The 16,320-nt window shown below is 35.9% G+C and overlaps 1 protein-coding gene across 1 annotated transcript in view; it reads left to right on the top strand.

Annotated features, from left to right (window-relative positions):
- Window positions 1-2,168: 2,168 nt before the first annotated feature.
- LOC128649910 (alcohol dehydrogenase class-3) overlaps window positions 2,169-16,320 on the top strand; it is a 95,279-nt gene continuing 81,127 nt past the window's right edge. The window contains exons 1-2 of the mRNA XM_053703461.1: window positions 2,169-2,350; window positions 6,538-6,639. Coding sequence (XP_053559436.1) covers window positions 2,333-2,350; window positions 6,538-6,639 — 120 coding nt within the window. The 5' untranslated portion in view covers window positions 2,169-2,332. The remainder of the gene's footprint in view (window positions 2,351-6,537; window positions 6,640-16,320) is intronic.

Raw genomic sequence — 16,320 nt, 5'->3', positions numbered from 1 at the left:
AACAAAAGTAGTAAAGAACCATGCACATTATTGTTAATAATCTTTATTTGATGATTTTACAATCTGTTTCTTTAAAGAATAAAGAAAAAAATTGCAGCATAATATGTATTGTAGTATTTGAGAAAAGTATTTTCAACAAAGGATTTCCCGAGAACAAAAGTAGTAAAGAACCATGCACATTATTGTTAATAATCTTTATTTGATGATTTTATAAATTGTTTCTTTAAAAATAAAAAACATTGCAGCAGAATATGTATAATGGTATTTGAGAAAAATATTTTCAACAAAGGATTTCCAGAGAACAAAAGTAGTAAAGAACCATGCACATTATTGTTAATAATCTTTATATGATGATTTTACAAACTGTTTCTTTAAACAATAAAAAAAATTGCAGCAGAATATGTATTGTGGTATTTGAGAAAAGTATTTTCAACAAAAGATATAAAGAGAACAAATGCACATTATTGCTACTAATCTTTATTTAATGAATTTAAAAAAATGTTTCTTTAAACAATAAAGAAAAACATTGCAGCAGAATGTGTACTGTAGTATTTAAATTAAGTCTTTTCAACAAAGGATATCGAGAGAACAAAAGTAGTAAAGAACCATGCACTTTATTGTTAATAATCTTTATTGGATGATTTTACAAACTGTTTCTTTAAACAATAAAGAAAAACATTGCAGCAGAATAGGTATTGTAGTATTTGAGAAAAGTATTTTCAACAAAGGATTTCCAGAGAACAAAAGTAGTAAAGAACCATGCACATTATTGTTATTAATCTTTATTGGATGATTTTACAAACTGTTTCTTTAAACAATAAAAAAAATTGCAGCAGAATATGTATTGTGGTATTTGAAAAACGTCTTTTCAACAAAGGATATCAAGAGAACAAAAGTAGTAAAGAACCATGCACATTATTGTTAATAATCTTTATTGGATGATTTTACAAACTGTTTCTTTAAACAATAAAAAAAATTGCAGCAGAATATGTATTGTGGTATTTGAGAAAAGTATTTTCAACAAAGGATTTCCAGAGAACAAAAGTAGTAAAGAACCATGCACATTATTGTTAATAATCTTTATTGGATGATTTTACAAACCGTTTCTTTAAACAATAAAGAAAAACATTGCAGCAGAATGTGTACTGTAGTATTTAAATTAAGTCTTTTCAACAAAGGATGTCCAGAAAACAAAAGTAGTAAAGAACCATGCACATTATTGTTATTAATCTTTATGGGATGATTTTACAAACTGTTTCTTTAAACAATAACAAAAATTGCAGCAGAATATGTATTGTGGTATTTGAGAAAAGTATTTTCAACAAAGGATTTCCAGAGAACAAAAGTAGTAAAGAACCATGCACATTATTGTTAATAATCTTTATTGGATGATTTTACAAACTGTTTCTTTAAACAATAAAGAAAAACATTGCAGCAGAATGTGTACTGTAGTATTTAAATTAAGTCTTTTCAACAAAGGATGTCCAGAGAACAAAAGTAGTAAAGAACCATGCACATTATTGTTATTAATCTTTATGGGATGATTTTACAAACTGTTTCTTTAAACAATAAAGAAAAAAATTGCAGCAGAATATGTATTGTAGTATTTGAAAAACGTCTTTTCAACAAAGGATATCAAGAGAACAAAAGTAGTAAAGAACCATGCACATTATTGTTAATAATCTTTATTGGATGATTTTACAAACTGTTTCTGTAAAAATTAAAAACATTGCAGAAGAATATGTATTGTAGTATTTGAGAAAAGTCTTTTCAACAAAGGATTTCCAGAGAACAAAAGTGGTAAAGAAGCATGCACATTATTGTTAATAATCTTTATTGGATGATTTTACAAACTGTTTCTTTAAACACATAAACAAAATTGCAGCAGAATATGTATTGTAGTATTTTCGAAGAGCAATAGGTATTCGAGCTGTCTAATGAAAAATAGAAGGGAGCAGGGAGCGTGTGACAAGCTGCATTATATAAGCAGAAGAAGCTGTGCCGATAGCAGGGTGGCGGGGGAGGAGATGTTTCTCATGCACGAGCATGAAGACTGAGCTTTCAAGACGGGATATGGAAATGTATGAGATGGGAGGAGAATGGGAGTGGCTGCGGTGGGGGGCGGAGTTCCGATTCTTGTCGAGGAGCCGAAGTCTACAACAGCTGTCATGTGAACTTTGGCTTAGTAGAATGCAATAAATGTTGGTCCTTCCATGCTGAAGGTGGCGCCTGTCACTATATTGCTGTTGGCTGGAAGGCGCCTTTTACAGACTACAGAGCAGTAGGCGTGGGCAAGTTTGACAGCAGACGTTTGTGTTTGAGCAACTCTATAATGGCTACAGCAGGACAGGTATGACTGCGTTGGACTCATATGATTGTGTTAAGCCGCGGCTTTATGTGCCAGTGCTTTCTGGTTTGTAACGCTCACGCTATGGCTACAATAGTGTTTCGCGCCCGTATATAGCCCCTAGCGTGCTGTACTTGAACTTGCTACGGGGGCACCCCTGTCCCATTTCTTATCTATTACCAGCATGGTAGTGATTGGATAACGTGTAACTGTTATGTTACCTTAAATGTTCTCATTGCAGTAGTTGAGGTTTTATCATGTTTAATATAACAATATTAATTACCATGCATTTAACCTAGGTTTTTGTGCAAATATCGCTTATTAAAGGCTGCTAACAGGGTTATACCGATTTGAATGTAAAGTGATCTGAATGCTGGCTTGGGGACATTAAATACCCTGAGATTGAAATATAAAATGTTTAGTAATGCAGAACTAAAAAAACTTTGCAATATTTTCCCATTATGTATTTTGTCCCCTTTGTGTAGTTGAGCTGTGTATTTTCTAATATTGATCTGGGAATGTACACTGCAGACTAGTTAAGGATAACCCTGCTACATATATTTCCCTACTTTTTCTTTAACTTAACTTCAAAACAATGCACTTTACATTATGTGCTCCATTTATCAATCTGCCGATGCAGCTTTAGAGTGCCTCTTGTGCAGGTTTGCATGAGTGATTCTGCAGTCGATAAAAAAGGAACATTGGTCATGAGACTGCTATTTTGTAACCTATACACCAGCTCTGAGGCTGGCGGTTTAGAGACACCTTGGACTAGTCCAACCAGGGTGATTGACAGCCCCTGCTCATATGCAGCATTGCACAAGCAGGTGCAAGGATAGCTCTCTGCAATACCAGACGGAAAGGTTCCCAGGAATGAACCTTGTCCACCTGGCGTTTGAAAAATTACGTCCTATGACTGCGGCTAGCCTTGTTGTCTGCAGACTCAAGCCTGGATTGGCTCCTTTAAATAATTGTTGGGGGGAGTTTGGCTATTGAAAAACAGCTGCAGCAAAAAAGAAATATTTTGACTCAGCCTATATGTTATTCTATAGCAGGGTTTTTGGTCCCTTTTAAGCTCATTTGAGAAGGAAACCTGACATTTCTATTGCACCTTTTTTTAACTTATTTATTTTTTGGTTATATACAACAGCTGGATGCTAAGAAAATAGAGAGCTATGTGTGGAAGGTAGAATTACACAGCTCATTAGAGAAACCTGAAAATAGGCAAGATTTGTTTACATATACTATTTGTCTTTTTTGTGCTTCATCTGACTTCTGTCCCTTTAAAAAAAAAGTTGGTACATAAACCAAAAATTGTAAATCTAGGCAGACATTATTTGTTTACCCCTTCCCTTTTTTTTTTTTTTTTTTTTTTTTATTTAAATTCACATGACATCCTGAATTTATTTTGATATCTTATTGACTTACCTTGTGTACCTATTTTAAATTCACGACACCCTGAATTTATTTTGATATGCCTGTCACAGCTTACGGACTCGGTAAATAATGTGACGTAATTGTAAACTTAAAAATACATTGAGTTCAGAAGAATTTATTTGTATTTAATATGATTATTTTTTTTCTAATTCTTTTTAAGAATTAGTGTTCTCAGAAAAAGGCATATGGGTAATTTGGTAAGGAACATTTTTATTTATCATGGATGGTGCAGCAAGAGGTAGTGTAAACATCAGAGGGATAGAAAGGTAAAAAATTAAACTTGCATGGGTGCATTTCAGTTTTAAATATAAGCATTTTTGCAATATATTTCCATTAGCAAAAAATGCTTGTAGGAAACATTATTACTGTTTTTCAGCTGCATACACACATTCTGTCCACACAGACATGCTTTTAACTTTTGTCCTTAAGGGGTAATCATTTCCCAGTGTCCATGCTTAAATGATTAAAGGGGCACTAAACTCCCCCCCCCCCCCAAAAAAAAAAAAAAAAATTATGTTGCAAAATAAACATAATATTTAAAATAAAGTTCCAAATACCTTGCTTTACCATTTTGACCATTTTTGAAGATTTTTAAATTCCAATATTTATTACTTAGCCAGCCCTCCGTTGTGCTCATTCTTATATTCCTATAACGGAGGGTTACGTAACTGCAGCGTGTGCGGCTTTAATAAGTGCGCACATAAAGGGCCTGAGTGTCACAGCTGACATCGCTGAAGCTGATATGTTTAGCTTCCGTGTAATTCTGCACTTGCCCAGATCCTGCAGGTGACGTCATCGCATAGTTGCCACTAAAGTTGTGTAGCTCTACATGTAGTGTTGTTTTACATATTTTGAGACACTGTGTAGGCGCACAGGAGCGCGCATAAGCCACTTGCATATGCTAATGTAACATTAACATAGTGGCTTCTATTGAAGGCATACATCAGACCTCAAATTTGGACCTCCAGAGCTTTTAGAACTACATTTCCCATGATGCTCAGCCAGCTGATATGCTGGCTGAGCATAATGGGAAATGTAGTTCCAAAACCTGTAGGGCCAAGTTTGAGGATGTCTGGCACACAAAATTGGGAACTTCTGAAGAGCCAGAGGGAAAGTTGTCACAGCAGTTAAAACGATCATAAAAGAAGGCGACGGTAAGCACAAAACAATGAATAAAAAAAAACAAAAAAAGCGGTGACTTCTGAATGTGACCAATGCACCATTTGATTACTACATTTCTACCTTGTGATGTTGGGTCAAGAGACCTGCAGCTTTACTCTCAAGTTAATCAATACACTGCAAATGAGCTGGTGATTTAGTGCATTATTTCTCAACTATGGTCCTCAAGTACCTCAAAAAGACCAGGTTTTCATTATAGCTGAACCAGTACACAGGTGAAATAATCAGCTGATGGGTGAGAGCAGGTTAGTAACCATGTTGTTACTGATCACTTCACCAGTGCACTGGTTCAGCTATAATGAAAACCTGGCCTAAAGGGGGTACTTGAGGACTGCATTTTTTTTTAATTTCAAAATGACCTGCAGGAGAATTTTCACTAAAACAATTTAATCAAAGAAAGTGAAGAAAAGTTCTGCCACTAAATTAGTTTAAATGAAAGGCATAAAAAAAAGATCTAAAATGTTTTTTTTAGCCCCTTAACGACACACGTCGTACAGGGTATGTCTTACACAAACTGGTCTTTAAAGACCAGCGACGTACCCTGTACGTCGTCAGAGGTTTCAAGCGGCAGGAAGCGATCCTGATAGCTTGCAGACGCTTTCAAGGTATTGCTGTGATGCCTCGATATTGAGGCATCGCTGCAATAACTTTTTTAGGCACACCGATGCGATAGGGGGACCCCAACCCGCGCCCCACCCAAAAAGGTGATTTTAATACTATTGTGCACTATTGTCAATCAAGTAACAGGTCATTTGTTAGATATCTAATCACTTTGCAAAGCAAGAAAGAGAAAAACTCAATCTGAGCACAAACCCCAATCTTAATTGACTGCAGCAAAGGAAAAATTTCTCTAAGTCTTAAAAACAAGAGAAAAAAGTTACTTGTGAATTTTAAACAAAGCACACACCCCCTCCAGCCGCCCATGCTATGCCCCACCATCTCACTGCCCAGTCTGCCCTCATACTTTACCTCTATTGACCGGGTTGCTTTACACAAATATCCCTATTTATTCAGTTCATGGGAGCAAAAAAAGGTCCTCCAGCATGCACTGCTATTCCGGAACACGGCAAAGTTATCCCAAATAAGCACAGCTCCCGTAACTTACGCCAAGGAAGGATTAAGGAGCAGGCACTACTCGAGTCTCGACTACATAGCGGCAGAACCAGAGGAGGCAGCATATACGAAAAATAACAAACATTCATATCCCCGCTTCAGACTTCCCTCCCTCATAACTTACTGGCAGAGCCTCTGATCTGGAGTCTGGCCCTGGCCCTCCCCTGCCCCCTGGGACAATGTCATCTATACTCTCCAGAGTCTGACAATCTGCTGCGCTGCCGCCCTAGAGTCTCAGTCAATCCCTAGATCCGCGCGGCTGTGTCTGACGTCACTGCTGTCAGTATCAGTGCTGGCTGATAGTTTGTTTCTTTTCATTCCGGGACACTGAATGAATGTACCCGGGACAGACATTTTTAAAATGCGGGACTGTCCTGGGCAATCCTGGATACGTGGTCTACCGTCTATATATTTACTAATTAATAACCCTTTAACTGTTGCATTCTGTTGTCTTGTAATAGGTTATCAAATGCAAAGCAGCTATCGCCTGGGAAGCAGGGAAGCCTCTCTCAATAGAAGAAGTGGAAGTGGCACCACCTAAAGCGCATGAAGTTCGCATTAAGGTAATCTAAGGCTGTTATTTTATTAGACCAGTTATAACTTAAAATGCCTTGTAAGCTGTATTGCTGTTCATAAATGGACATTAAACTCAATATTTAATTCCCCATAAAAAGTTTAAATATGCCTAGCGAAACAAGATTTTGCAATGCTCTTTCTTCTTTGACTGCTTTTCCTGTAATTCATATTAGAATTTTTTTTTTTTTTTGTTTTGTTTTTTTTCACTTCCCCACCCAGTGAAGCTGCAGTGCATTCAGTGGTCGCACAATTCTTAACCCTTTAAGAACACAGCTTTCAGTTTGCTCAATTGTTTTATGACGGAAAAATTCCGTCATATGTCATTAAGAGGTTAATCTCCTGTATGAACTACAGTGATTGTGTGGTGGTGGTGGTTGTTGTTTTTTTTTTTTTTTTTTTGTAATAGTGATGAGAATACAGCACTTGAGGCTTTTCAAGGATCTGTGTCCATAGAGTGCAACACAATACATATATTTTTTTTTTAAATATGACCATTTGTAAATACTTTTAAAACATTTATTATGTATTAGTGTTTTTCTTTAGGACCTATTTAATGGGCACACTATTACCCGGTTGATTTTACGAATCGCCCAAGTCAATATTAAATTAAAATGAGCCAGTTTTATTTTTTTTTTCATTGTTTGTTGCACAAATTATTATTAAAGGTACAGTGAAGTCAAAATTACACTCATGATTCCGATAAGATTATGTAATTTTAAACAACTTTCCCATTTACTTCTATTATCAAATTTGTTTTGCTCTCTTGTTATCCTTTATTAAAGAGTAAACCTAGGTGGACTCATAGGACTTCAGGAGAGTGCACTTGTCTTTAGCAGTCTGGCAGCAGTATTTAATTTTTTTATAACATTTTTAAAAACAATGTTGCAAACACTATGTACATAGACTGCTAAAGACACGCACACTCTCCTGAAATCCTATGAGCCCACCTAGGTTTACTCTTCAACAAATAATACCAAGAGAACAAAGAAAAAATGATAATAGCAGTAAATTGGAAAGTTGTTTAAAAATTGTATGCTCTATCTAGACCATGAAAGTTTAATTTTGACTTTACTGTCCCTTTTCAGTCAATTTGTTAAACTATGCAATTGATTATCATATTTTTTTTTTTTTTTAAACTTCATGTGTGCAGTGTCCATTACTTCCTGTCACAGGCCTACAAGGAGGCTGTGGTCTCTACAGGAAGGCTTATCTAGTCAGATGTCCTAAATCTTGTAGAGTAACAAGCTATTTTACTATTCAGATAATACTAGAAAGACAGTGTCTGATCTCCTCATGCTCAGAAGTTGCAGAATGCAACTTAAGTTCCAAAAATATGTCCTGTCTCTGAGGGCAGTGGCTACAATGAGAAATTATAAGTGCTCATTTTGCCAGAAAACAAGTAAGTTGTCTGCTTATGTTGATTTAGCATGCTTGCTTTTACTAAAGGAGCACTACTTTTTATTGCTGTTGTATTCTGGTGGTAATAACAAGCATCTTGTTTACACCTTTTACAACCGCAATGGAAACTAGGCCATAGTTACCTAGTGTCAGCAATGCAAATATTGCATGTTCTAAATAAATAAAGCATATAATCTTAAATGTTCACTCATTTAAATGGACAATATGCTCTAAAATCGTTTTTTTCACTTAATGTTTCCAGTAACTTTTTTTTTTTACCAGCTGCAGAGTATAAAATGTATGAGAATTTGCTTTTTTCGGTTTATTTGTGTATATGAAATAGCTGAATTTGTGTTTTGAAGCCACAGCCTAATAAAATGGGGTTGAGCTTGTAGGTATAATCAGATCTGATTACTTTATCACATTGTGTACATATACATGCTTCTTTCTTATATTTCCTTATCTCTTCTATACCCCCACTGGGAGTGTAATTTCTTCTACTGGCTGTGTTTACAAGCTTATCTATAGCTTGGACCTAAGGCCAGACACTTTCAGAATAGATGGGGATACTGCAGACTAAATCAACTATTTCAAATGCCAATATAAGGGTGAAGGAAAAGCTTGTAAACAATGTAATGCACTCCAGCAGGTAAAGTGGATCATTGGGAACACATTAAAGGGGAGGATAGTGCTCCAGGGAAACTACAGTGCACCCTGGGGTTTTTTAGAATCTTGACCTTGCTGAATGCTACAAAGTAATTGCTTGACTATAATAGGAACCTATTTATGTATCTAATTGGTCACATCTAGGATGAAAAGACAACCAATACTCTATGCTTTGCAAGCGATAGGAGTCTGGACTCACAAACCATGCAAACTAAATTGCAGTTGTAAATATTTTTTTAAAAGCCTTTTTTTTATGCAGGTCGTTTGCAGTTCAGTGCTAATTGCTAATATATACTATAGATGTATTTTTTTTTTTTTTTTAAAAAAAAGCTAGCTTTTAGGCATTGTTGTTATAAACATTTTTAGATATCGTTGTTACCCACAAAGAATTTGGGGGGGGGGGGGACTAAAATCCCCTCCCCTTCTTCTTTTTTTTTTTTTTTTTTTTTTTTTTTTTAAGCACCTTTTAGGTAAAATGAAATAAACCAATATGTTTTCTTTCATAAATTATTCTGATCTATCTGATGATTTATCAACTTTTCTAGTCTACTTATATTATCTAATTTGTTTTAGTCTCTTGGTGCCCTTTGCTGAAAAGCATACCTAGGCTCATGAGCAGCAATGCACTACTGGGAGCTAGCAGGTGACTGCTGGCTGCCGATATGTCTCTTGTTATTAGCTCACCAGATGTGGTCAGCTAGCAGCCAGTAGTGTGTTGCTGCTCCTTCAATAAAGGATACCAAAAGAATGGAGGAAATGTGATAATAGAAAAAATATTCCCCGAATTTTGAAGTTGTACATTTTTATGTTCCCAGATTTAACATCTAATTAATATTCCTAAACCGCCAGTATTTAGGATTCTATACCCTTTTAATTAAAAATAAAATAAAAGGACGATACCCAATTTTTTTTCCTTCCATGAATCAGATAGCTCATATAATTTTAAACAACTTTCCAATTTACTTGTATTAACACATTTGCTTCATTCTCTTTGTATCCTTTGTTGAAAGAGCAGGAATGCACTAATGGGAGCTAGATGAACACATCGGAAGTCAATTAGAAGAGGCATATATGTACAGCCACCAATAAGCAACTAGCTCAGAGCCTACCTAGGTATATGTTTCAACAAAGAATACCAAGAGAATAAAGAACATTAGATATAAGTACACAGGGAAGTTGTATAAAATGGTATGCTCTGTCTGAGAAATCATGAAAGAAAACAAATTGGATTTTATACGTTTTTTTTTAAAAGTTTGTTTAAATTTGCATGTTCTATCTGAATAATTAAAGTTTCATTATGAGTTTACCGTCCCTTCTTGAGACTTTTTTTTTTTTTTTCTATGATTAGACATCTGATAATGCATGTGACCAATGCTATGAGATATATGCAGCAGTTATGGCAGTCAACTGGAGAGACTGAAGACCGCTCATTTAAAAGTGGAGATTTGTCCATCTATGCATTTCGAGGGGGGGTTAGAAGAGCTACTCCACGGTTCTATAAGGTGATCATTGCTTATATAGAGATGGCCTAACAGCCACCTGGGTGTGTGACCCCTCATTTAAAAATTTACGTTCCCTTTTTTTTTTTTTTTTTTTTTTTTAAATCAGAACAACCTGCCCCATTTTGATGCTTCTATGTGGGGCTAAATAATAAAGTACTCCAAGCACCATAAAGGGGCTCTTTATTATATGGGCCTCACACTTCTCCCCAGCCAAGTCACTTTGCATTTCCAGCGCATCCAGAACGCTTCGACCAGACTCATCCTCGACATCCCTCGCCAATGCCACATCACCAAACGCCTGCGGAAACTGCACTGGCTCCCCATAAACAAAAGAAGAACCTTCAAGCTTCTCAACCACACATTCAAGGCCCTCCACAACATCGGTCCCGAATACATCAACCACCGCGTTATCTTCTACAGCCCTCCCAGACAACTTCGATCGGCCGACCAATCCCTCACAGTCAGTCATCCCCTGCATCAGGAAAACCACAGCGGGAGGCAGATCCTTCTCTCACCTGGCAGCTAAGACTTGGAGCACCCTTCCGCTGCACCTCAGACAATCTACCACCCTAACTAAGTTCATAAAGGACCTCAAGACCTGGCTCTTCGACTGAACTGCACCCTTAGCGCCTTGAGACCCTTACGGTTGAATAGCCGCGCTTTACAAGAACCCAATAGATAGATTTGCGAACAAGGTACATTTGTTTGGTGCCTGTAATCTGCCAAGCCCTGGTATATATGTAAATAAACATAAATTACATTCAGATCCTGAATTCTTTTTTTTTTTTCTCCACCTTAAAGGAACATTATAATTGAAAAATGACATGCTCTAATCTGTTGGCGTATATCATTTTAAGACTACTGACTCTGTAGTACTGTTAAACACACAGTAGAAGTGCTGCACTGGACCCATGGAGCACTGCTGTTCCTGAACCAAACTCACCACTGACCCAATCAGGATGAATTGAACCACTTTGATGTGCAACTAGTGCTGCTGATTGGATCAGCGGCATTTTCTGCTCTGTGCCAGCAGTGCTCTGTGGGTCCCAAGCGGCACTTCTATAGTGTGTTCAACCACTTTGCAGGGGTTAAACGCACAGTACTGCAGGGTCAATAGTCTTAACAAATTAGAGCATGTCATTTTGTGAATATAGTGACCCTTTAATGGTAATGCTAATATAGCAGGGTCTGGTGATAATATGAATTAGTGCATTTTTAACTATATATATTTCTGTGATAACTCAATAGCATTATTTTATGTAATTTATTTTTGCCATTTTTAACGGTTTCAGGCTGTTAATCCTTTACTCTTTCAGAGCCATCAAATGGCCTGCCATGCACTAATCATTTTTGGGCTCCATGTACAAAGCAGCAAAAGCTGCTCTGGAGCCCTTGCGGGGCAGGTTAGCATACGCGAGCCTGTTTCCCGCAATGTAAGAAGCAGTGGCGAGGGGAAAATCACTGAGAGCTCGCTCTCGGTGATTGACACCCCCTTCAATTGCACAATGAGTGTGTAATGATACATATGGGCGGGCGGACAGCTTCGAGTTGAGAAGCTGTCCGCCCGCTGCTTAGTACATGAAGTCCCTTATCTGTAGTGCTGTTTAGCAACAGGCTCTTTTGTTCCTCAGCAACCACATTACAGGCTTATGCATTTAATTAAATATACAACCCCAATTAACATCATTTGCAGGAGCATCTCTATCAAGTAGAGGCTTGGGAGCAAAACTAATTGGCACCACAAGGAGTAAGCACTGAATGCTAAAGTAGTTCTCTTGCATTTGTGAGATTTAAAAATGCATCACAGCTTCTTTGTATTCTGGATATTGTATGTCTTCTCAAAAAATACTTTGTGGGGGGCGGGGCTTGCCGCGGCCATGATTAGCAGCAATTAAATGAAGCTCCTCAAAAGAATTCGTGTTTTGGATAGCGCATAGTTATACGAACCTTTCCAAATTTACTTCTATTATAAAATTTGCTTAGTTCTCTTGGTATCGTTTTGATGAAGGAGCAGCAATACATTACAGGGAGCTAGCTGAAAACATTGGGTGAGCCAATGACTGGGCATGTATGTGCAGCTAGCACCCAGTAGTGCACTGCAGTTTCCAGAGCCTACCTAGCTATGCATTTCAACAAAGGATACCAAGGTAGCGCAGCAAATTAGATAATAGAGCTAAAGTAGAAAGTTGTTTAAACATGCACCATCTATCTGATCCATCAGTTTAATTCTGACTATATTGTCCCTTTAAATGGCATTGTATTCCATCACTACATTTATAGGGAGCTAGTCTAAATGACCATGACGTACCCTGTATTGTTAAAGGTTTTTTTTTTTGTTGTTGTTATAATAGCACTGGAAATAGCAGGCGAGACCACACAATTAAACATGCAAGCCCCATAGAAAGACCTGTAAGAGGTTAACAGATATCTAAATCACAGAGGAGTTTAAAAAAAAAATAAAAAAAATAAACAGCTTTTATATTTTTGAGTGTTTTATTAATTAAAGGGACACTGTACCCAAATTTTTTCTTTTGTGATTCAGATAGAGCATGACATTTTAAGCAACTTTCTAATTTACTCCTATTATCAAATTTTCTTCATTCTCTTGGTATCTTTATTTGAAATGCAAGAAAATAAGTTTAGATGCCGGCCCATTTTTGGTGATCAACCTGGGTTGTTCTTGCTGATTGGTGGATAAACTCATCCACCAATAACAAAGTGCTGTCCAGAGTTCTGAATACAAAAAAAGCTTAGATGTCTTCTTTTTAAAATAAAGATAGCAAGAGAACGAAGAAAAATTGATAATAGGAATAAATTAGAAAGTGGCTTAAAATTGCATGCTCTATCTGAATCATGAGAGAAAAAAATTTGGGTTCAGTATCCCTTTAACTCTTAAATATTAAAATTCTGTTTTATGTTGGCAAAATCACACTAATTTTGAGGAAATAAATTATTTGATTAACGCTCTGTGAACAAAAAATGTTGGACAACCACAGGTCTGTATTTAACATGTTTAAAGGGTTTTCTTATTTTCATGCATTTTATATAGTTTGTAGCTATTTAAAGGGATATCAACGTCAAAATGAAACTTTCATGATTCAGCATGTAATTTTAAATTCACTTCTGTTATCAAATGGAATTTGTTCTCTTGATATTCTTTATAAAATAACAAACACATTGTTGTATGCAAACAATAGTGCAATAAAAAGGCATTGTTATGCCCCTTTAACAGCTGACATTAAAATATTGGTTTGCAGTGGAATTTGTCTGGTTATTTTAGGAATCCCACATTTTCCAAACACTGAAACTTGAGTCACTTTTGTTAAATTGTAGCAGGTATATAGAAAAGTGTACACAGTTCTGGCTTTCCACCTAAAAGTAAATTATTAACTGGCAGTGTTTTGTTGCTTATGAATCATTTGTATGTATGTATTTATTTTTTAGTATATTGTGTTTATTAAACTGTTAAAGTGAAGGTAAACTTTCAAGAATGAGTGCCCGGTTTTTAAAAATACTATTTAAAACAGGGACACTTTCATTCATGAAAGTTTACATTTCACCCGTTTTCTGAAAATATACTTACCTTTTCTTCTTGAAGCTGCTCCAGCCCGTCGCAAGCCTCTCCCATACGTCAGCAATGACGATTCCGGCATCCTCCAATCACGGCGCTCCCGGGGAATCATTGCAACGCCGTGATTAAAGGAAGCCGGTTTCGTCATTGCATAGTTAACCAGGAAGAAGCAGGCGGGGCATCGTTTCAGAAGAAAAAGGTATTTTAAAATACGGTGCAATGTCAATTTTCATGAATGAAAGTGCCCCTGTTTTTAATAGTTTTTTTAAAAAAAACTGGGCACTTTCACACAAATTGACCTTCACTTTAAAATAAAGGTTAAATTACATGTCCTAATACAGTCTTTCAAATAAGAAAACAATTATCTTAGGTCATTGTCCGCAACAGAAATAGTTAAAGGGACATTGTACTCTAGATTTTCCTTTGCATACATGTTTTGTAGATGATCCATTTATATAGCCCATCTGGGAGTGTTTTTGGAATAATGTATAGTTTTCCTTATTTTTTTTTTTAATAACATTGTGCTGATTTTCAGACTCCTAACCAAGCCCCACAGTGTTAGATGTATACACTCGTTTAAAGACTACTGGTGGCTCCTGTTTGTTATCAGTCTACTCTTTTCATATGTGGGGGAGGTAGGAGTGTCTGCTCCTTTTTGTTTTTCCAGCGCTTTTCACTGGGTGTCCCAGTCAACCTCATCAACAGTTCTAAACTGGGAACTTTTAAGTAAGTTTTTAAAAGGTTTTATATTGGATTTTTAGATCAGAATCTTCTTTTATAGTAGTGTCTATTACATGCAGTTATATGGAAATTGGTGTGCACTGTCCCTTTAAATATTCACTCAACACTTCTGTTATAAAAAAATTAAAATAATTTAGAGGAAAGTTAAGAGGAGAAAAATAAACCAGATGTAAGAAATAAAGTTTGGTATCAGTGTAAACTTCATTCAATACATTCACATAAACAGATAAGACAAAATAGGGAGGTTATGCAGTGGAATTTGGTGATATCTTCAAACATTCCGGTATAAATCTTTCATTTATCAGGTGTCTCTATCTGAGATAAATTGTAATTTTCCTTAACATTAACCAAAATGTTCATAATTAAAGTAGAATGTTGTAAATGGTGATGACTATAGTATGGTGTGTTTAAAAGGACATTCTAATCAAATAACGTTTAATTCAGATAGGGCATGTCATTTTAAACAACTTTCCAATTTACTTTTATCATAAGATTTGCTTTGTTCTCTTGGTATTTTTTGGTGAAAACTAAACCTAGGTAGGTACATATGCTAATTTCTTAGCTCTTGAAGGCCGCCTCTTATCTCAGTGCACTTTAACAGTTTTTTTACAGCTAGACAGCACTATTCCATGTGTGCCATACAGATTATGTGCTCACTCCTCTAGAGTCAGTATTGATTGGCTAAAAGTAATGTCTGTTAAAAGAACTAAGATTAGGAGGCAGTCTGCAGAGACTTAGATGCAAGGTAATTACAGAGGTAATATGTGTATTAATACAACTGTGTTAGTTATGCAAAACTGGGGAATGGGTAATAAAGGGATTATCTTTTTAACAATACAAATTCTGGAGTAGACTGTCCCTTTTTTAAAGGGACAGTCTACACCAGAATTGTTATTGTTTTAAAAGATAGATAATTCCTTTTTTACCAATTCCCCAGTTTTGCATAATCAACACAGTTATATTTATATATTTTTTTTACCTCTGTGATTATCTTGTATATAAGCCTCTGAAAACTGCCCCTTTATTTCAGTTCTTTTGACAAACTTGCAGTTTAGCCAATCAGTGATGGCTCCCAGGTAACTTCACGTGCATGAGCACAGTGTTATCTATATGAAAAACGTGAACTAACACCCTCTAGTGGTGAAAACCCTGTTAAAATGCATTCTTAAGAGGTGGCCTTCAAGGTCTAAGAAATTAGCATATGAACCTCCTAGGTTAAGCTTTCAACTAAGAATACCAAGAGAACAAAGAAAAATTGGTGATAAAGGCAAATTGGAAAATTGTTTAAAATTACATGCCCTATCTGAATCATGAAAGTTTTTTTTGGACTAGACTGTCCCTTTAAGTTGACAAATAAAGCAGTACAAACAGGAATAAAGCATTCAGGAAAGAGATGGAAAAAAAAGAGCCAGATGGGGAAAAATAGAGAATGGAATAAATGACAAGAAGGATGAGTAACTGGGTAAGAGAGGCTTATAGTTTAAAAAGATTAAAATATCTGCTCTCTTTCTGTCGTGTGTGTTTTTTTTTTTTTTTTTTTTTTTTTTAACGTATTTCAATATTTTTGTTGTGTAATATATCTATACATAAATCTGGAAATTTCTATGCAGACGTAAGAATTTCCTGTTTTAGCATTGATTGCCCCCTTACTGACTGTAGTGCTATTTTCTATTAGTTTCTTGCATCATGTTATAAGTGCGTAATCTTTGGCCAGACTTTAAGGAACATTGTACTCTAATTTTTTCTCCCCTTTAATGTGTTCTCATTGGTTCATATATGGAAAAGTTTTC

The sequence above is a fragment of the Bombina bombina genome, chromosome 2, assembly GCF_027579735.1.
Source record: "Bombina bombina isolate aBomBom1 chromosome 2, aBomBom1.pri, whole genome shotgun sequence".
NCBI lineage: Eukaryota > Metazoa > Chordata > Amphibia > Anura > Bombinatoridae > Bombina > Bombina bombina.
This window is presented reverse-complemented; position numbering and strand designations above follow the sequence as displayed.